This window comes from Lemur catta, chromosome 4 (genome assembly GCF_020740605.2).
Source record: "Lemur catta isolate mLemCat1 chromosome 4, mLemCat1.pri, whole genome shotgun sequence".
Taxonomy (NCBI): Eukaryota; Metazoa; Chordata; class Mammalia; order Primates; family Lemuridae; genus Lemur; species Lemur catta.
In genome coordinates, this window is record NC_059131.1 from 38,450,598 (window position 1) to 38,473,985 (window position 23,388).

Genomic DNA, 23,388 nt, shown 5'->3' on the forward strand with positions numbered 1-23,388 from the left:
GGCAGGTAATTAATATCTTTCACTATGCTTTTCCTATTTCCACCATTCCCTCCATCCTTTGCTAGGCACACTGAAATGGTTATTCTTCTCATTCTTCGTGCACCTGTTTATCCCGTTGAACGCAAAACTCTGTTTGTATATAGATGTGCACTCATCCTTCAAGACCCCACCTAAAAATCTACTTCCTACCCTAGAGGTTTTTCTAATTTCCCTGATGACCCTCCTAACGCTTGGCACATGATCATCTCAGAAAGCCTTTCATAGCGCTTCTCTGTTATATTTGCGTTAACCTGTACCCCCTAGGAGTGTATGTTGGTGTGTGTGGCTCAGGGGAAATCTGAGATGTGCACAGGGGTGGGAAGGATATATACTCATATCAGTGCCTGGCACGTTATCTGGCCCATTGTAAATATGCAACATCTGCTGATAAATGCTCAGATAAATTAAGATGCATCAAATTTTCCTCACAGTTTCAAGGAAATTTCACACAAATCTTTCTTTCTAAATTCATGAAGGAAATATAACACAAAATTGAGCTTGGGTTGAATGGGATTTTGTGAAATTTAAGTAATACAAGTACTCGAATTAGCTATTTAATTTAGCACAGACTAGCCTACAAACTTCTAGAAATTCTTTTGTGGAACTGCATTGTGCATAGTCATGAAATGCACATTTGGAAGTATAAGATTCATGAAATGCCTCCTGTAAATTAGAACTCGATGTCATTTGTATCTCATATGTAGAAATGTAGGTGCAGAGGACTGTACTGAATCTATATTAATTTAAGATATCCAAGAAGTGATGTAAACAAATGCTTGATTTGTTCACCACCCCCCATATCTCTGCCTACCACCTTATAAGCCAATACATTCTATTTAGTGTATATTTTTGGAAATTGAGGTCCATTGTCCCACAGTTTTATTTATTTACCACCGAACTAACATGTACTCACCCTTTAACTAATTCAACAACAATAAAATCATTTCCATCTCCACTGTTATATAGAATTAGTCCATCTAGGGATGTTGTCTTGAACTGGAAAAAAAGATGCATAGAAGTGTAGGCTTGCAGTGTAGCTAAGGCAACATAGCTCGATTTGGTCTTGAAGGTGACAGGGTCTGCTATGATGTTCCTGAAGCCAAATCTGGCATTAAGCTCACAGTAATCTATGTCGCCATTTTTACACAGGTCAATGTATGCCATTCCGTTAAATGTCAGGCTCTGCAGGTGTCCAATAAAGTTGGAGGGGACAGAAGACAGATACCGTCGTTCTGTGATGATGCCAGTCTCTATGTTATGGAACTCCAGCCTCGTATGATCACCCGCCATTTGACCTAAGAGAAAAGATAATATATTATTATTTTCTGTATCTGAAAGGCACTTTCAGCTTTAGACTTCCATAGCAATATTACATTTTAATATACAAGGAGCTGAACATCTTCTTGATAATTAGTCGTGTGTGGTAAGAACACCTAGGTGATGTTAAAGGGTAAAATAAGGCTGGCTTACATAATAAAACATTCTTAGGTCAGGTTTTAATCCTTGTCCAAATTTTAGTCTTAACAAAAATCATCCTCATTAACAAAAAGTTACAGGATTTTTTTTAATAAAAGAAAAAATGAAGTTAGTTGGGAATAGAGTCAGAAAAGGGCAAGAGGGAAGGAGAAAGGGAGAGAGGGAGGGAGGGAAAGACGGATGGATGGTTAGGGGCAGTGAGTATTCTAAATCATCCCAGTAAAGTGATATATCCCAGCTTCATGATTAGGTGAGATTTTATATATATAATTTATATATAAATGTATGTATTATATATGGAATCATATATAATATATAATATATATAATTTTATAATTAACTATATAAAATTATATTTAATTTATATATAGGATTATATATTATAAATTACTTATAATTTTCTATATAAATTATATGTAACATATATAATTTATAATATATATAAATGTTCTTCCATGAAAAAATTGTGACTGTGTATTTTCTTGTACCCAATAGAAATAGAGGAGTGTTGTGTTGCCACCTATTCTTCCAATAATGAACCATGATAATGAGTTTGAAGTTAAATATGTGTTTTTCACTTTCCCTTTTCTGTGCTGAATAATGTCTATAGTCTTTGTTCGCATTAGTCTCCCAAACTCATTAGAAATTCTCTTGATCTGTGGACCTATGCCATTTTCCTTGCACTATGCTTTGGATAACTAAATTGAGCACAATACACTAATTCAAGGCATGCCCAATTTTGATAATACCAGTAAAATTAGTCCACATTGCCACAAGGCATAATCTTCTTTAAAAGTCCTAGTGTGAAGTTTAGCTACAGATTTATTGAACAATTGACTATTCAACTCCACCCTCATTCCTCTCCATCCCACCATATTTCAATGTATAACTCATTAAAAGCCAACCTAGCCCCATCTTTACATCCAGAATAATTGTACCTGCTTGCAAGGTTGAAAGTAAAATAAATAAAGATGTAAACTTGTTTTCTAAATGGTAAAGCACAATATAAATATAAGTAACTCTTATCAGTGTCAGTTTTTCACTCTCACCATTTTGCTTTTGTCTAATTAAACTGCCATTCACTGTCTTCTAACTCAAAATGGTCATTTAAATTGCAATTTAGTTCTTTCAGGTACTAGCTTCCCTACCCAATTGCCATAATTGGAAAATTTATCAAGTTCACCCTATCTTATCATCCATAATCTTAATGAAAATATTAATGAGAGCTAATCTCAGAATCAGCCCCCGAGGCAATGCACTAAATCTTCTTCCCAGGTGTAATAAAGATTGAACACCCACCTACATGGGTCCCCATCAACCAGTTTGACAGATTTCTATTTCTTTAGTTAACAGTATAAACTATTAGACAGAATTTTAAGGAAATGCCTGCAAGTAAAACTTAGAAGTCATGCTTTTTGGTGTAAAAGAAAAACTGTTTATGTACTTAGTTAATTGACTTTAGTGATTATAAACTCACTGGTGTACAAAACTCTCTCCTTATCTGTACTGTACTTAATTTTCAAACACTCTTTACTAGTCCGTGGTCCTGGTAACAGGATTCCAGTCCGCCTTGGCATGTTCTCTTTGCAGCGATTTGTTCTGATTCCCTCTCTGAAAACTTTTCTTTCACCAACAAAGAAATCATTGTAAATAATTGTCTCTTTTCTCCCTACCCCCACCACCATGCCTCCTGATTGTCTATTCGAGGCTAAAATATTATTATATCCTTAGCAATTCTGGTTTCTCATATGACATTATTTCCCTCTCCTTCTTCAGTTCTTCTTGTTCCCTGACCTCAATACTGTTCTGTGGGGATCCATCTCTTTGATAGCAAATAAAATTAACCTTTAATAATTTCCAACTATAAAGCTCTAGAGACATCAGCAACATTGAATTAGGATGCTATATAGAATGAAGAATATGAAAAGCTTAAAAATCACTTGGGCTTTGATAGTCCCTTGTGTTTATTTTTATCATTTTTGCTATATTAAAATCTAAGTCTTAACTCAGTGAACCCATTTCTTCCTAAAGGCTCTATTGATGAACAAATAGTAAAAAAGAAATCCAGACAAATATTTCTAATACTTTAAATTAAATATTATCCTATACTGTCAACTTCTTGGCAGGTCTGAAATAGGGAAGACCATTTTGTTTAGTAGGACTAAGATGTTCAGTGACAAAAATAACACTTAATACCAGTTTTTCTTTCTCAAAGGAATAGAATATGTATGCAGAACATAAATAATAAAAAGGTAGTAAAACAGTGTTGAAGCAATCATGGCCCTGTCACAAGAAAGAACATATGTTCTATATTCAAGAGCATATTCTTTCTTTAATAAGTCTATTTATATCATTAAGTGCATTATATAAATCACACAGACAGTAATGGCATATATGCTTGCTCATGGGGGAGAATTAGCACCTAAAAGCCAATATCCACTCACTAAGAAAACATTAACTGACTGCTGCCTTTTAAAAAATTATTTTTCCCTCAGAATTTACTCCAGTATTTAATTTTTATCAGTAGTGTATCCACTTCTACTATTATATATGTGTGTGTTGAATCAGTAAGAAAAAATAAAGGACTTTGGAGGAGAAAATATTTTAAGATTCTAATCATTTTAAAATGCACTGTCATTCATAGAGATTTAGTGGAAAGGAGAATTTGGAATTAGCAAAATGCCTCTGATCAAGGTGTCTGGGGTATAGCAGATTGACAATAGTCTCCTACAAGACAACCACCAGAACAAGTTTCTTGGATGGTTTGTTTGTATAGAAATCTCAATATTTAAGTCCAATATTTTTACCAAACATATAGCAAGATTACCTATTTTAGGTTCAGTGTTGCTCTGAGCTGGGTTAAATTTCTGGTGTGGAACAAAATAACCCCAAAGCCTTATTCCCACTTGTTAATTCACTTAAAGTTACTGAGTGTGTGGTACATGTGTCAGATGCTATGCTAGATAATGGGGATATCGGGTTGAGAAAAATAGACCCGGCTCCTGTTTTCATAAAACTCACAGTCTACTGGGGGAAGGCAGACTAAAAACAAGAAAGGATATAATGAAACATATAATAACAAATCTCAGAGAAATGCAATGAATTTGATGAATGGGTGTTGTGTTAGTAAATCTGGAGGGGGAGCAGGTGCCTGATTTGATATTTAAGCTGGATTTGAAGGATTAAAAGGAGAAAGCCATGCTAAGACCTGGGGAAGGGGAATCAAGAAGAGGATTCCAGGAAGTGAAGACAGGAGAACACATGGCTGGACAGTTGTGAGCAAGCAAAGTTAGTGGTTCACATGAGATTGGAAGGAGCGCCAGGGACTAGATCTCTCACAGTGCCTTCTGATCATATTAGGAACTACTGGAGGGTCTTAAGCAGGAGTGAGATATGACTCAAAAGGGGTGTATGTGTGTGTGTGTGTAATCCCTTTGTTGGTACAATAGATTGGAGAGGATTTAAACTAGGGTAGTTGCAGCAGAAATGAAAAAACAATGGACAAAATGAGATACTTTGCAGATATAACTTACAGGATTTATTAAAAATGGGCAGAATGGTGAAGGGGGATGATTATTTCTGACTTTTAGGCTTGAGGAGCTGGATATATGGTGAATAATTTTTTTAGCAAAGGACATGCACACACATACAAAACACATGATACCAGATACTTTAGACAAAGTGATGAGTGGAAACCGAGTGACTCCCCACTTAGGGATTGCACATAGTTTGTACAGCCCTATACCTAGGAAATCTTCCTCCTTGAGCTCCTCTGTTGGCAACTGCTATTCTCAGTACCCTAGGTGAGGTGCAGACATTCTCACGAACAGCTGGAGTATGTATTGCCCTATGTTCAACAGACTTAACAGATGTCAGAAAATGCAGGACTTTGCATGAAGAGCTCCTTGTGTTTTCCTTTTTAAAATTCTTCCTGTTTGGTGATTTTTGACTTGCTGTAAAATTTAATAAGAAACTTCAATTGCTTCCCTGATTCATGGGTGGCTTCAAGTGGCCACTAAGATGTTTGGAAAAAAAAATCCCATTCTAAATTTAAGTCTCAATTCCAAGTTTCCATTGCTACTTTTGGAAACCTTTTTGGCACTATGTAAATCAAGGCTGATTTACTCTTAAAAATCATTGGCTTTCATGAGATATTTGATCAAATGGAAGAAAAGAAGGAAGCAATAAGAGAACTCAAACAAATCAGCAAGACAAAAACAAATAATCCCATTAAAAAGTGGGCAAAAGACATGAACAGAAGTGTTTCAAAAGAACACAGATAAGTGACCAACAAACATATGAAGAAATGCTCAACATCACTAATCATCAGGGAAATGCAAACTAAAACCTTAATGAGATATCACCTTACCCCTGTCAGAATGGCCATTATTAAAAATTCTGCCTTCCTTATCTAAGTTAGAAAATGATTCTTTCAAAAGTTAAAATCCTACACATGATATCTCCACATTGATAGAACTGACTGCCCTCTGAACATGGGAACCTCTTTGAGATTGAAGGAACAGGCACTTCTCCATTGCACAAAGACCATCTTGTGCTTTTTACCAGATTAATATGGAGCTGTTCTCTAAAAGAGAAAGAGAAGCTAATATCCCAGTGGGTCATATGCTTGGAGTTATTTTCAGAGAAAATAAAGGCACACTGATTCCTCTTTCATTTGGCTTCCTATGTCTCCGAGGTGGAGCTTTGTATAACTCATCTGAATTAGGAATCTACAAATTGGGGATTGAACTTGACATTCTTAATACTTGAGTTTAACTAACTAAGCTAAAAGGCCAAAAATGATCTATTATAGCTTCAAGTGAAAAAGTGGCTCACCTAACAGAATGCCAGTATATCTATCAATTCACCTAGAAGCTAAAAAGTAGAACTTGCTACTGTTTATCCCCTAAATATTTAAGAAACAAGGAAACTAAACAGAAATTGGCATCTAAACAATGATTTCAATATTTTATGTGTTACTAATATATTTATCAGACCAAAAAATTAAAATATATTATAACTTCTTCTCAAAAAATTAAAGGGCAAAAATGACATAAAACGTGTTGATCATTGGGAAGGAAAAACATTTAACAGGCTGCTCATTAAATAAAATTGTTAGGAGAAAAATTAGAATATAAATGAACTGTGTGTATAAGCTTCAAGTTGTGTACCAGCTTTGATTTGAAAAGCCACCTGCAAAAAATGAGAAAGTCTAAAGCATTAGCATTAGTAAAGTCAATGGGGACAAGGTATGTTTACCTGTCATGGCCTGTTGGTCATCCACAGTTAACTTTAAACTTTTTCCTCGCCGAACCACACGCACTGTGTGCCATTCATTATCATTGAGGTTATAGCCAGCAAAAAGGGTCTCGGGACCTTTGCCTGTAGAATATGCCAAACAGTCATTATGGACACTCAGAATCAGTCAAGCAAATGAACCTCACAGAAAGTGAGAGAAAGAGACAAAGAAGGGGAGAAAGCAAGGGAGAGGGAGGAGAGAGAGAGAAGAGAGAAAGACATGAGAGAGAGGAGAGAGAGAAAGGAGAGAAGAGAAGAGAAACTGGCTGGACCAATTTTCAAGCCCATTAGAGTCATACATAGCAAGCAAGAAAAATGACAAGTTAACAAACATTCAGGTGTGACAACTTAAAACTCTTTAACCTGTATGTTGATCTAAGACAAGTGAATTAGCCTGTTGTCATAAATAGGCACAGTCAATATAGCACTGGGAAGTTTCCCAAATTTACACACACTTTTTTTTTTAAGGCAATCTCTGATTTTTGCAATCATCACTTTCTTACTAATGGAGTGACTAGCAGTCATGTAACTGCTGACCTCCAGAAGACATCTGAGCACAGATCCTTCGCTAAGCATTTTCAGTGAGTGGCCGATTAGACTGGCTAGAAGGCTACTCTAGATACTATATTTTGTGAAGGCTGCTTTTCAGCTCTTACATCACCGTGTACCTCCACTGTTTGCCATGTTCTTAGGTTTATTTGCCTCCTAAATTTATGGAATGTTGTGTTGAAAAAGTCTAAAAAACCTCCTTATATCTAATTGACATATATATGTATGTATATGTTGCAAATCTCTGTGTGTGTGATGGAGGCACTTCTGTAGGTGCAGGTATTAACTTGCAGTAAGTGGACAAAAAAAAAAAAAAGGCAAAGCCAATAAAGTTCCAAATATTGAGTGGGAAAGAAAAATGGTGATATTAACCAACAGTAGAGGTCAGGGATTCCCAGCTAATGGCCAGAAAATAGAGGGCAAGAAGTGCAACCAACTGGGACAGCAACTGCTAGTGCATCTATATAAACCTATGCAAATGGAATTTAAATAGTCTTATTAATAGAACAGACATATTATTTAAGAAAAGCATATGGTGGAAATTATTGAAATGACAAAATTAGATTATGCCCCTCTTCAACTTTAAAACAAAGCAAGGCAATATGATTTTACTATAACTGGAAATTTTTATTAAAAATGTATATTTCTATTAATCTGACATGATTCATTGAGAAAAATAACATTAAAGATACATTATTTGGTGATAGATTTCTCTCACTTTTTTAAGTACTGAAACCTGTTGGTACATTAAAATAATGAAAGGCATGACATCATTGAGTTTCATGACTTTCAACTGATTGAGGATCAGGATTGAAATTCATAATTTCTTTAAACCAAATTCTGCCAGCAAAACCAATTGATTCCCAAGAATCACTGGAGGACATAGGAGAAGGCAAAGATATAGGCCAGGGAGAAGGATCAAGGAAAGAGGAAAGAGAAAAAAATAAATAAGGGAACCAAGTAGAAGAAACCTCAGTAGTCCATCCACATGAGACCACTGTTTGCTTGTAAAACTGCAGGCTGGCTATCCACCCAGCCCCTTGATTTCTCTCCTACAGAATTACTGATGATATAAGTCTTGGATCCTTGGTTGGTGTGTTTCAGGCTTATACCGAGCCAGGGATATAAGCTAAATTTTACAGGATGAACTGCCTCAGTTTTTTTAAGCAGTACCAACTATCATTAAGATTAGAAATCGTCTCTTTGTTTCTTTAGATAATTTAAATTACACATTCTGATACAGGAATAAAAACTGTACTAGATAGAATGGTTTTGAGAGAATGACCACTGAATAATGGGAGAAAGCCTGTTAGTTCAGCAACTGCAAAAATATTTTGAGACCAAATGTTGAAAGTAAGTTCCAGGATCAAAGGAACTCTTTCTAGTTTCAATAGTGAAGAAAGAAGTATTTAATAACTCTGCAGCATCTTAACATCCTACAGGCACTCAGGCCCATCCTCAGTTTTGATCTTTTTTGAAAAGAGAATATATCATTTTAAAACTATTTTTATAGGAGAGATCCTTTTTCTCTTAGAAATATGTGCTTTTGAAGCAGTTTCACTCCCATTCTTTTCATTTTAAATATATTTTGTCAACGAAAGGAAGCATAGGGGTGATATCATCATTATACCCCATTGTAGGCTTGATTTTGCAGTAAAATTGTAATGCTTAATCTATGAAACAACTATTTCCATAACAACAGGCATAAAATCCAATTAAAAATAACCCTTTGGTTCATAAAAATCTCTGTGGGCCAACTTCCAGCTCCTTTCTTGCATTATTAAAAATGTGAACAGATTGACTTTGGAAGACAAGGTTTTTAAAAATGCACTTAATAGCCTCAGTTCAGAACATTGTTACCCATGTAACATGAAGTGCAATGGAAAGTGCACTAGACTGGGAGTTAAGAATTGTGATTGCCAGTCCTTGACTTACTGCTAAAAAAGAAGTTGGGGCTGGTGAGTGCTTATTATGTACCGGGCACTTCGTGTGTTATCTTGTTTCATCTTTACATTATTATTAAACATTATTATTAAATTGCAGATGTGGAACTGAAGCCCTAAAAAGCTAAAACTTCTTGTCCCAAGGTCACACAGCTAAAAAGTGGTGGAACCTAGTTCCATCCTAGGCCTCACTCAAAGCCTGCATGCTTTCCCTGCATTATCCAGCACCCTAGCTATGAAACCCTTTGGCCAGCAACTTCACTTCCCAGTTTCCCATATCGAAATGAAGGAGGTAGGAAATATGCTCTTTGTGGTGACTTCTAGCTTTCCCTACTGGATCACACAGTTTGGAAATCCTATACATTCTCTGCATTAAGTCCTGGGGGAACAAAACCTCTAAACAACATCCTCTCTCCCTAGGGATGCTGAGATGGCTACAACTAAAGATGCAATACAGAAGCATGGCCATCAGTTTAGGACCTGTCTCCATCCATAATAAGCAGTTAGCTAAAATATTCACCTTCTGGTGGTCTCAACATCCACATCCATAAAATTCACAGATAATCTAGCTGATTTCTATGGTTTCTTTAAAATTTCACATTCTCGGAGAAATCTAAAATACATGGAATTGTTAAAGAGAAATGGCTTAACTGTTGACGTGTTGAATTTGAGAGCATTTTGCCTCTTGCCAAAATTTTAATAACAAAATTATAGTTTGTTCAAACTGTTAATTACCTGAACTCCTTTTGGAATTTCCTTTTCCTTTGGGGATATGAAAACATGTCTCAATTGTACTAACATATTTCTTCCAGCATTAATGTGAGAGTTATGGACTGAATGTTTCTCTCCCTCCCAAATTCACATGTTGAATTTCTTATCCTCAATGTGATGGTATTAGGAGGTGGAGCTTTTGAGAGTTAATTAGGTTTAGATGGGGTGGAAACCCATGATGGAATTAGTGTCCTTACAAGAAGAGGAAGAAACACCAGAGTTTTCTCTCTGCCATTCGAGGATACAGAGAGAAGGCAGCCATCTACAAGCCAGGAAGTGGGCCCTCACCAAGAACCAAATCCGCTGACACCTTGACCTTGGACTTCCCAGCCTTCAAGAAAACTGTGAGGACTATGAGAAAAAAAATGTCTGTTGTTTAAGCCACCTAGTCTGTGGTATTTTGTTATAACAGCCTGAGCAGACTAAGTAAGGGAGCAATATTTTAAAGACTTTTAAGAAAGTCCATAACACTGTTTCTATTTTAAAGACATCATTTCTTATATTTTGTGGGGAGTTACGGTTTATATGTGATTTTACACTTGATTCTTACTGTAACCTATTATTTAAGCCACAGAGGAATTTTTTTTTTCATTTTATACTATGTAAGCAGATGTAGAAAGGTTGAACAAATTATTAAAAGTCTCAGAGGCAGTAAGAAGTGGAGTTGAAAACTGAGATTTTGAGATCTTCCATCTCCATTAAAATGTCCTTTCCACAGCAAATCATCTTCAGGTAGTATAAGAGAGGTGAAATGTGGCTGAATGTCCACAGCTAATATTTCACAAGACTGGGTCAGAATTCAGCTCTATTGGCTAATGTTATTTTAAAGAATTTTAGAATTGGAAGGGACATGAGAGATGTAGAAGTTTACTAAGTCACCTACAAGCAAAGAACATGAGCTCCAAAGAAATTAGATGATGTCCCCACATTCACACTGATTTAATAGAGGAGTCCAGGTCTCTAGACTCTAAGTCTAGCAAACTTTTAAAAAATTATTATGCCCATTATATTATGCTTATCTAGAGCGAACTTCTGGAGGAACACCAAAATCTGAGTCTATGATTTGGTTGTGGACTTCTATTTTCTCTGCATGAAATGTAAAAGCCAAGCAAGGATAAATACAATTTAATAAGAGTGTAAGTTCCTTTCAACAGAGTTTAATCTAAGATACAGCATAAATGTTTTCTGGTTGGTGATATTCACTGGATTTGCTGTTGACTTTGTAGCTAAAATTTATTACTAACAGATGGAAGTAGAAACAATAAACTTCTCAGTTTTTTCATTTCTTTTCTTTTAAGAGTTGAGGTCTCACTATGTTTCCCAGGCTGAACTCAAACACCTGGGCTCAAGGGAGGCCACCACAGCTGGGAGTATAGGCACACACCACCACACCTGGCTCGTTTCGTTTTTTCTTAATTCAGTTCAAGTTGATTGTTCCTTCATAACCTACCCATCCATAAATTCCAAGTATTTCTAAGATTTACTCCTAAGAAGGGTTGGAATTAAGAGGCATGAGATAAAGAAAGGTGTGTGTGTGTGTACATGTGTGAGTGCATACATGTGAGAGAGCAAGACAGCGAGAGAGAGTGAGAGAGAGCGAGAGAGAAAGAGAGGCACTTAAAAGATGGTAGTTTCGTTTGGCCAAATCAGAACCACATTTGCTAACTACTATTCACCTCCATTTTCACATCAATATGGATCTTAGGTCTTCTTAAATATTAGTCTTAGAACAAAGGAAATGTCATGTTATAGTCTGTAGCTTTTCACTATGGCAGGGAGTAGTGGAGAAAACTGGAATTTTTTGTTCCTAGTCTGTCAACAACTAATTATGTCACCTTAAGCAAGTCATTTATCTTCCCTGTTTCTATTTTTATCTGTAAAATGAGGGTGCCGGATAAGAGCATATTAAAAAATACCCTCCTATAGCCAACTTTAAAATTCTGTCATACTAGGGAGGACCAGAACCACCTTGGAGCTACATGTAAGAGTGAAATATCATAGAGAAATTCTATGAATGTATGAGATTTTAATTATTATTATTAATGTATTTATTCTTGTTTTGGCATGTGTAGGCAGAGGTCAGACAGGGCCGCAAAGAGGCCATTCTACCCTACAATTACTAAACACAAGTGAATCCAAAAGGCCAATATTTATATGTGCTAGAAAATGTGCTTATTACTTTATAGAGTCAAATTTTAATGGTGAGAACTGTGTTTTGTCATCTTGACACCCCTCAGAGAATATAGCAGCAAATAAATGATCAGTCAGGAGCAGGAACCATTACACTCTGTGTACCAGGGTATCCCTTTGCTTTACAGACAAGTTCACTCAGGACACTAAATCATAGATCAGAAGCTTTTGTGGCGAAATAATGAAGTGATCATTAAGGAAATTTTTTTTAAGTTATAGTAAATTGATTTTCTCACCTGCTCAAAGAATCAGATCAGAGAAGGGAAGTATGAAAGCCTCTGACCTGGTATCTCTCTAAGCTTGCCTTACTCAGGACAAGTATGGTTATGTGATATGAAAATCCAGGAGCTGAACTGGGGCAGTGGTTTTATCGTTACTCTTAAATCAGTGGAACTATTTTTTTCCACAAGTAATCTCGCATAAAGAATATGAAAACCCTATAAAGGGGGAGTTGCCCTTAGAAAGAAGCAGGCTAACTGGGCCCTTGAGGTACCATCTGGAAACCCTGGACTCTACAAACTCTGAGAATCACTCAGGTAGGGGCCTCATTTCTCCCTTGAGAAAAAAGATGACCTTCTTTATCAGAAAACTCCATAGAAGGCTTTTAAAAGTCATTTGCAAACAATCCTTTGCATATAAAAGTACACTTGATTTACAAAAAGGATTGTGTAGCTTATGAATTAAAAACTGTTTCTCCAGAACATAATTTCTTATGTATATCAAAGTCCACTTTTGTATTTAAAGCTACTAGTTTTAGTCTGTCTGCATTATCATGCCTCTAGCATGCATTCCCAACAATCCCTTAATTACAAAGTCCAAAATCATAGACCTTGTCCTTAAGATTTGGTAGCTCTTTCCTCTTATGTCATATGAGTTATGCATCAGATTGCCCTACCTTCATTTCTATCCATCAGGGAGCCAAGATTTAGGATTTGTGCTGCATTTCATTTAAGCAACTTGAGTCTTTTCTTTCCATTTTTTTAAATTGCCTATTGGCTTTCCTCTCCAATTATTTTTAAATTATTTTTGTTAATAACTTTAAATTCTCTTTGAGATTATGGGGGCACAAATTAATAAGTGAATTTATTTAACCAAGAAAAAAATAGCTTTCAAGGGATGAATGGATAATTGGACCACCTCTTTCATTTTACATATAGCTCCATGAGAGGTTAGTTGATTTTCCTCAGTCCTCTTTGTTACTCACAGGTTGAGACTAATTTCTAGGCCCCTGATTTATTCAGGACCTGCCTAACACGCATTACTTAATTGTCTTGCCAAAATCAGAAAGGTGAACATTCTTTGATTTTTGCATATTGCACCATTCCCATTACTCTAAATTCATTTTAAACAGACTTTCCGCTTTGGTAGCAGAATTAGCGCAACCTACAAACAACCTTACTGCCATACACAGTTTTACAAGCAGTGTTGAAACAGGTGTGTTTTTATGCATACCCCCTCACATTTGGCTCACATGCAGATTCTCACATATTTCCAGGGAGATCAGTGTATATAGTAAAAAAAAGAAAAATCTTAAACTTGGGTAAGAATTATATCAACCTAAATTCAAAAGTAAGTTTTGCATTTTCTGCTTGAATAGGCTTAGAAAGGTTAGCTTCTCTGAGTTTCCCTTCCATCATCTGTCAATGTGGGATAACAATATCTATCTTATTTCATAGGCTTGTTGCAAGAACTAAGGGAAATAACAAATGGAAGGTATTAGTTAGGTGCCTGGCACTTTGTGTGATCACAAAAAAAAATATTATTAATAATTTTTCCCTGCTTTTTAATGGGAAAATAAGGTAAAGAAAAGTACATGCGTTTTGCAAACCACCAAAGGATCTACCATTCAAAAATAGTTGACAGTCAAAGATACTATATGCTATATATAAAATGGGTATTGAAAAGAATATACGCAGTTTTATTTGAACAGGCATACTGCATATTATAATCTTTTGAAATTAAGTGATCCAAAGTCAAATTCTTTGGGGGAGTTGACATCTTAAAGTGAGATTTCACAGTTTTTGCTTTGGATTATTTAGTTCCCAAAACATTCACCACAAATATGAAAATGAATGTAAAAGATATTTGCAAAAAAAAAACCCTGAAATTGGTCAATAAAGACTTGCTTAAATTTGTTGAGTTAAAATAAGATAGATACGATACTAACTTTGGATCCTTTCTGGTAGAAAGCCTTGTATGCCAATGGCCTGTGAATGTGAATTTGGTGGGGGGTGGGGAAGATGTAGTGAAGAGCAACAGAAACGAATAAAACAAAGTTAAGAAACCTCTGAAGCAATAAAAGCAAAGACCTCAGTGGAAGAAACTGACAAATGTTTCTGCAACTGAAAGACAGATGGGGCTATACAGAAACTTGGGAAAACCAAACACATACTAGTTATATTTGCATTTTTAAAACACTTAGACATGTGTGCCTCAAGCTGAAACTATCACATCTCTACATACCCTTTAGGTAGCTATCTCCCTCTAGTGGTGTATATATTTTAAAGATGCTAACTATGTAAATGAACCATCTCTATCAGGTACCCAGCCTCTTAGTATAGTTCAAACCAATTGATTCTAGACTTCGTTTTCTTTGTCTTAAACATCAAATGTTAGTAATTTCTACCTAGTCATTTTGGTGGTTAATCTGCTTGCTCAATTAAACCATTTATTGAGCATGAGGATTTTGAGGGGCATTTCTGCAAAGCCATTACCTAACAAACTGTACAGATGATAGGCAGGTAGGAATCGTCAAAAAAAAAAAAAAAAAAAAAAAAGCCCGCATTCCAGCATTGCCTTACGCATATAAATTGGTTCTATATTTACACACAACTGTTCAACATTTTTAGTCCATTAAACCACCTACAGCACCCAGTAATTGTATGAGGAAGAAAAGTTACAGTATCATAGCATCTTATAATTATGAAATTTTAAAACTGGTTCATATTATATCTGCAGTTTATCCCATTTTAACTACTTATTTATTCTGGGTTATATGGCACCTATATGTTATCAAATTAGTTTAAACTTTATTTTGTGCCAAACACTGATATCAGCATTGGGAATGCTCCAACTTAGAGTCTAAGGAGCTAATAAATCAGGGGTCACAACACTTTTTCTGTAAAGGGCCAGAGAGTAAATATATTCTGCTTTGTAGGCCATGTGGTCACCACTGCGATTATCCAGCTTTGCTATTATAGTATGAAAGCAGCCATAAATATATATGTACACAAATGGGTGTGGCTGTGTTTCTATAAAACTTTATTAAAACAGGGGGCTAGCTTGTGGGCTGTAGTTTTCAAGCCCCTATAAGATACACATAAATAGAAAGCCAATAAAAATCCCCTTTCCTGTAAACTTTACATTGCCTATTACAGAAATAACAAGGGGAAAAAAAAAACTCAACTTTAAGAGTAAGGATATTTGAGTGTTAGATTCAACATGGCCATTAACTCTAGCATAATTTTAGTTACGCTAATTAGTCTAACTCTTTTACTGCTCTTTGTCTTAGTTTTCTTACAAAACTACAACAAAAACTAAAAGCAATTTTAAAAGGCTTTAAAAGATATGAATCAATTGTCAAGTGCCTCCGCTTTTAAAATCTAGGATGCATTAGCCTCCTTTCCTTTTCTGCAAATTTAGAAGACTTCATTAAAAAGCTGTGTGTGTGTGTGTGTGTGTGTGTGTGTGTGTGTGTGTAAAATTAGGTTCTACCTATATCAACTTTCCCAGGTACTAAGGAGTTTTATTTAGCCATTGACTTTGAGGACAATAGCCTCTGGTGGGAGGCACCACCCTGTGGGGAGATCGAAATAAGCCTTGTCATTGTGACAATGATGTGAGGTGAAAAAAGCCCAGGAAACAGAAGCAAGAGTTATCATTGCTTGATGCCTGAGTCATGGTTCCTGGCAGCAGCACTTCCTACCTGTACATGACAAGAAGATGTGTCTCTCAGGTTGTAATTATGATACTCTCAGCCTGCTGTTTGACTCTGCCATTATTTTCTGGTTTTAAAATAATTACTTTAAAATAATCTGACCTCTGCTTAAAAAAATTTCAAAGGAGAGTACCTCCTCATTAAATATTTCCATTTTATCTTTCTCAGCTTCTAGATACTGGGCTGGGAGTGAAATCCGTTTATTTATATTTTTCACATGAATCAGCTAGAAAATTTAATAACAAAATTAGGCATGTAAATGACACTTCTAGATTCGTTTTTTGCTACATCCTAACCTTACTGGGGGCACATCAAGCTATATAGTTTGTGAGCCCAGTGCAAAATGAAAATGTGGGGCCTTTGTTCAAAGTTAAGAATCTCAGGATGGTGACAGCAGAGCATGAACTCATGCACAGAGCACACGGCCCTGGGAGACTCCACAACTAACATGCTGTTGAAGCCAGTCTTGATTAGGAGTATAACTTTTGTGCTTATTTATTTTTAAAGTTTTTTTTTTTTTTATAAGCTCTATATTCAGGAATGTGCAGACTAAGCTGGAGGCAAAATCCTTTATTTATCCATGTAAGAGGTACAGGTTAGTCACTTTCCCCATACCGTCTGCACTTCATGACATGGCCTCTGGAGTAGCAGAGAAGTTGTCTCCCACCTGTCTTGCTGGCCAGGCCTGCTATCAATCACAAATCGGGCTTGGTAACACACCAATCACCCTAGGAACCAGGAAGCTGAACTACCTGCTTGTAGCTCCTCCTTCTTCTCCTCCATTCCTCCTCAAGCTCTCCTCAATTTAGCCAAGGATATATCCTTGAGAACTATTCATGTCTTTATAAAGAGCTATTTGCTTTTGCTTTACAAGCAGAGAGATATTTACAGAGTCTTAAGGACAAATATATTTACGTATACTAAAAAAAAGTTAGAAACACCCATCCCCAATTAAAAAATACTTTAAGAAAATAATATAAAGTCAGATACTAAGCTTGGAGATGTTTGCTTTTTCAAAAATGAACACTAATAACAGAGATATTTTATAAACTTTTAAGAATACACTGAACACATTAAATGGTGCTAATTGCACTGTATTCATTTTAACTGGATTATTTAAATTCTTCCTTTTTTTTTTTTTTTTTTTTAACATTCCAAATGTGTATATCTTGGTCTGGTGCATATGTTCTGGACTTCTGGACTCAGAGACTATCCAGGTTTTTATCCTAGTCCCACAAGTTACTAGCTTTGTGACCTTAAGCAAACTACTTATTTTCTCTGTGCCTCAGTATTCTATCTGTATAATAAGCTAATAATAGAAACACTTCACAATATAAATGGAATTAATGCATTTTAATCACTTAAAATAAAATCCGGTTTATGGTAAGTTCTCAATTATAGGAATGATAATAGTAACTATTATCAGTATTATATTATTATTATTATCTTCTCCTCAATGGATTTAAAGTCTCAGACAAATATCCTTCATCATATAGCTTAGTGACTTGAACATAAGAGCCATTCACTAAGTATTTTTTACATGGGTTTATGTGTTTAGATTTTGTGGAGTATTTTTGATGGTAGATGAAATATCTCTTAATATTAAATTAGGCCAATCAAAAATAACTCCATCAATTTTTGTTGTTTTCTTGGTCCATATATAATTTTACAGTGTAATAGTTCTGTCTGTTTTCCTCTAGCAACTCTTAATGCTTCTCCACTCACTAAGAAGTATCAATAAATAGAAACCTCCATCCTCTTGTTTCCATATTTAGCAGCATGGAATCCGGTAAACCCTATAGTTGGAAAACTTAGGTAACTCACTTAGCTGTCTGGAAAATTATTTGGACAGCTTTTTTGCTCAACTCCATTGAAAATAAACTTAATGTTGTATATAGCCTAGGAGAGCAAATGACCCAGGGCCATCAATCAGTAACTTCCAAGGGCAAAGAGCATAATTGGCTTAGGAATTGGGGGAACTGAAGGCTTAATGAGTAATTAATTATAAGAAAACATGGATCTTGTCTGCAAGAGGATCTGACTTTGGAGAGCTGTTGGAAATTCCCTACAGGGACTCTTCTGTCATTTTCCTAAATCATACCAACCTTATTCTATTATCCACAAAATAAATTTCAGTATCTGTAGATGCCTCACCTCCAACTCCATTTCTGGCTAAATGGCATAGCTCTAGGCGAATGAAGAAACAGAGTTTAAATCATCTACTAAGAAACTTTTAGCCTCTATAGTTTTGACATTGATTGTACCCATTTATGACAGACCAGTATAAATACCTGATGTAAATATTTTTCAATACATTTTAAGAAATATAATTTACCTTTTAAGAATATAATTATATTTACAACACAGTAAAAATGAACACAAATTAAATACATTTATAGCTAAAAGAATGTTTTCAAAATAGCTATCTTTAAATCTAATCTAACTCAACTGGCAAGTGTAAGAAAAAGCATAATAAAATAACCCTAATATCATAAAAGTAAAAATTTGGACTGTGATTTTATTTTAAAGAAAAAAGGTAATTTCCAAGGAATGCTTATCACATAATTGTATGGCTAGAAGGTATAAAATTAAGTACCAAAGAATTAAATGTGCTTTTAACTAAGCATTATAAACTCAAAGTGTATCCAATGTTCCTGTAGTGTGAAAGAAAGCGGTTCTATTGATTTATATTAATACTTACTTAGATGTGTCTTATACAATACCCACACATTGACACGCTGTCTGAATGAAAAACATTAAAAAGCATACAGGCGATAAGCATTTGGATATTTACAAAATTGAAATTGACATTCCAATAGTAAAGCCATGGATTATACTCACAAATGCAAAATTATTTAATTAAATATATCATTCCTTGTCTGAATACACTATTATAATAGTTGTAGAATTTCATGAGAAGGTCAAGAAGAAGGTCTATTTTTTTTCATGATTCAAGGACAATGGCTTTACCTGTGTTTTACTTTCCATATCTTATTAATATAAGTATAGCTGAGTATCACTCAGTGTGAGATTGAATTCACAAAATTTAGCTCACCCTCAATACTTTTAGGCTATTCTAGTACAAACTTTTCCCCAAAGTTTCTCCAAAGTTTTCCCCATATTAGAAAAAAAAAATCTAACTTTCTGCTTTTATTAAATTTTACAAATTTTCTCTTCTTTTCACTGGGAAGTCATTATAATGCTTGACAATCTATTTCTCAGCATTTATGGTAAACATTATGGATCTATTTGCTTAAAGAAAACACATTCTATAAAATGTGACGAGAAATATCTTGTCTTTAGAATTGTACTGTAGCATCTCATTTGTTTTGATATTTTGTTTCTTTCCTCAATGGTTGCTCAAATAAAGGCTAAGGACAAACCGTACATGATAATGTTTTCATCCATCATGTAAAAATTAGAATTATAATACAAAACTTTTTCCAAGCATTGATATAATGATTTACTAAATCCTTCTTTATCTGAATTTTACCGTTGCAATAACAGTGCTAACAATTGTTTCCTTTCATCATCTTTGGCTTACTTATGAGGCTAGCTTTTAGTCACTAACTTGAGTGCTATTATTCTCTTTGACCACTTATTTTAGTAATTAGAAAGGTATTGGAGTTAGTTCTTTGAAGTTGTTCTGGAATCAAAGTTTTCTGAAATGAACAGCTCACCTTCCTCTCCAGGAAGTGTTCTAAAATGGCCAAATTAATGTGATTTATCTGAGGAGACAGCATTTGGAGGTTCCTTGGAGCTGGTCAAACAACTGCTATAAGTAATGAGCTATGTCTCTGTGTCTCCTCCTGGTTGATCTTCATATGGTAAGATTATGCTAAACTTTTCACTTGGTAGGTTACAGTCAATGACAATAACTTACACCAACACATCTAAAGCATCTTCTCATTTATGTCTATTCAAATCTGTTTTATTTCACAAGATCTTGCTCACAGATGCTTCTATTCAGTTTTCTTTTGAGAAAACTGAGATCATTGATGAATCATAATACAATATATTTCTGTACATACATTTTTCCTCCCTATGATATCTTTCTTCAACTGGCTCAGTGACCTGGAATCGCTTTATATCACTTTGGCATAAAATTTGAGAGAAGTAATAGATTATATGTTAAGATACTTTATGTTATATTTAAATAGAGGACATAATATTTATCATATGCTGCTAAAAATTAAAGGACAGATTGCAAAAACATTTGTATGCCATGGCTCTATATTTTTAAAGAAGCACATATTATATAATGCATTATATATTAAGTACACCATGTATAAAGCTTTTAATAAGTTTTCTATGGTGATTGATATCATAAGCTACTTTTGTATATTTTCTGTTTCCTCTAGCTTAGATATGTATATCATTTCTAATTAGGAACCAAATGTTTTAAAAGACTCATTCTATCTTGAAGGTCAACATTAGGAGGAAATTTAGTCTCTAAATGAATTTAAAATGTACACACCATATTACAAATATATGATCTAGTATAGGCTTAGATTATCTTAAATAATAGTTCAGTTGGTTTCAATTATATCTTATCAGAACATTTACTTTTATACCTTTCTTATTATTTTTAAATTGCAAAAGAAAAAATATTGTAGAAAATTTAGAAAGTACAGATGATGGACAAAAAAAGAAATTAAAAATTACCACAATCTCACCAGCAGATTCTATAAACATTTTAAGGGATATATTAGTATTTCCAGAAACATTACAGAAAAGCAATGTTGCTATGATGGTCCTTTTCAGGTTTTATAACTCATTACTTAAAAAATAGAAGATACTAATTACTTCTTCCCTGCTTTTGACTGAACTAATTTAACTTAATTGATCACGATTTAACACATTGACTGCCACGAAAGAAAAAAAAGTTTTTCCCTGGGGCCATGGTGTTTTATTACAAAAAAAAACAGAATAAAAACTTTGAAAACAAAATGATCCTTTCTAATTTAATTAAAAAATGTTATTTCTTATTGTTTTCTGTGCATGAGTTATATGGAAATATATTGTCAATATTAATTGTAACAATAAGAACACCAACAAGTAAGATTTTCATGAACCAACTGCAGGGTTTTGCAGTGTGAGTTGCCTGCACTCCATGCAGCTCCCAAGGTAAAGAGATGTGTGAGATACATATGCTTCCTGAGGCCCCAGGCTCAAAACTAGCACGAGTTAAATACAACTTGCATGGCAGTTAATGTGTTAAAGAATTATTTGATACCAAAATATTATTTTTGACAGTGTAAAATTTCTCAGTTGATTTATCTAACCAAATTTTCAAACAAAATGTTAAATTTATAAATACAGGATTTATTAAACCATTTCAGAAATCTCATATATGTCTCTTTCAGAATGTCTCTTTCAGAATTTTTTAAGGGTGGTTACTATTATTTTTATGATATTATATTCATTGCCATGGTCTAATTCCATATTGATCTGCTTATTTCAACACAATTAGGTGAATATGTCTGCATTCTAAGAGAATATTTTCATTATTTTATTAAATAATTTATTTTTCATTTTCTTTTATTGGGAGCTTTTATAATTCATGAAAAATATGTCACAGCAACTGTAAGTCATGCCATTATAGAATGTTAGTTTTATAATATTTGGGTTTTAATTTTCACATTCCTGAAGTACCTCTTTTGTACCCACTGAAATGTAAAACATTTCTGAATTCTTCAGGTTCTGTAGAAATACATGCCTATTTATATTGGAAATTTCCTAATTTCAAAGTTAGTTGGTTTCTCTGTGTATCTGACAATTTCATGAGTGAATTTCACTAGATATCTACATTCTGCATATGCAGCATTTAAAAGGGATTTATTAATTTGTACCTTAAATTGCATATTTCTAAAGCAATTTTAACTATAATAGTTATGTATAGAAGAAAACAATGTGGACTTTGAAATTTAATTTATTTCAATAATACTATGCATAAAATATTTCAAGTCTGTTGTTAGACTAATCTCCTGAGGAATGTGATGAGAGGGTAAAGAATTCTCACAATGAAGTACTAATAAACAAATAATCCAACATTAAGTACAATAAAAATAATAGTAATTTAAATATTTTTAGCATTTGTTACTTTACCTTTGGGGAAATTGTTTTCATAATACATTTCCTATCCATCTTGCTCTTTGCTCCCATGAATAACAAGTGAAAGAAATGGATAAGAGCTCTGAGCACACAGAACCTTTCAATCTCTAAATTCTTTAATGGTTCCATGCATTTCCCCCCACCCAGACTTAAAGAGCCTTGCCCACTTTACTTATGTACCGTATGTTAGCCAGCAATATGTTGAAGGGATTGTAAACCTCATGGGTATTTTATGGCTAAAGTGAAAACATTTTTAGTCAGACAGCTTAGAGAAAAGATGTTTGTGTAGAAGGCCTACATCCTCTTTGACCCCTGCTCTAATGACAGCCAGCTGAATCACCAGTGAGCGTCTACCACCAAAGCTAAAATCTGGTATGTAGCTTATGAGATGATGGGATTTGAAAGCTCTGCCCAACAGGACAAGGATAAGTAATGAATCCAGTAGATTCTCTTTCTAGCAGGGTTTCAATTCACAACACATTGAGTAACAACAAAGTAAGAAAAGAAAGGAAAGATAAAACAAGAAAAAAAATAGAAGAAATTCAAAATAATGATGGAAGTGGTAGATGTATAGAAGTCAGCTATTTCTAACAACAAAACTAATAACAGCATCTGACCAACATGCTGTGATCTCTTACATTTGGTGAGATTTGGTTATATAAAAGAAAATTCCCTTTTCAATAAAACCAGTAAGGGATTATCAAGTTCAGAATGTTTCTTGTCAAGTTTTGTAGACTTTTCTGACAATTTCTACCTAGGCAATTGTTATAATGCCAACTCTCAACAGTGAAGATAACTTGATGAACTTGGTCAATTCTAATCCGGAATTCTACATTACTTTGAGCACAATCCTTCACATTGTCCATAAGGAAATGCATTATTGAATAAATGAAAAACTGAGATTGGTTGCAAGACGAATTCTTAACCTGAACAAAAGAATAATCTGTTAGAACAGTGTAGCATTTTATGCTTGCATATAAGCAATAAATAGATTAATTGTTCTCTGAAATAGACCAAGTATTCTTCAAGCACTCAGAGTATTATTTAATTGCCCAATCTATATAGTCATCT

General features: G+C 34.4%; 1 protein-coding gene across 14 annotated transcripts in view; it reads right to left on the reverse strand.

The window, feature by feature from the left end:
- NRXN1 (neurexin 1) overlaps window positions 1–23,388 on the reverse strand; it is a 1,034,155-nt gene that overhangs the window by 543,499 nt on the left and 467,268 nt on the right. For all 14 annotated transcript variants that reach the window (XM_045549583.1, XM_045549582.1, XM_045549580.1 and 11 more), the window contains 2 exons: window positions 6,775–6,897; window positions 953–1,334 (listed from right to left, as the gene is read on the reverse strand). In XM_045549583.1, the coding sequence (XP_045405539.1) occupies window positions 953–1,334; window positions 6,775–6,897 (505 nt within the window). The remainder of the gene's footprint in view (window positions 1–952; window positions 1,335–6,774; window positions 6,898–23,388) is intronic.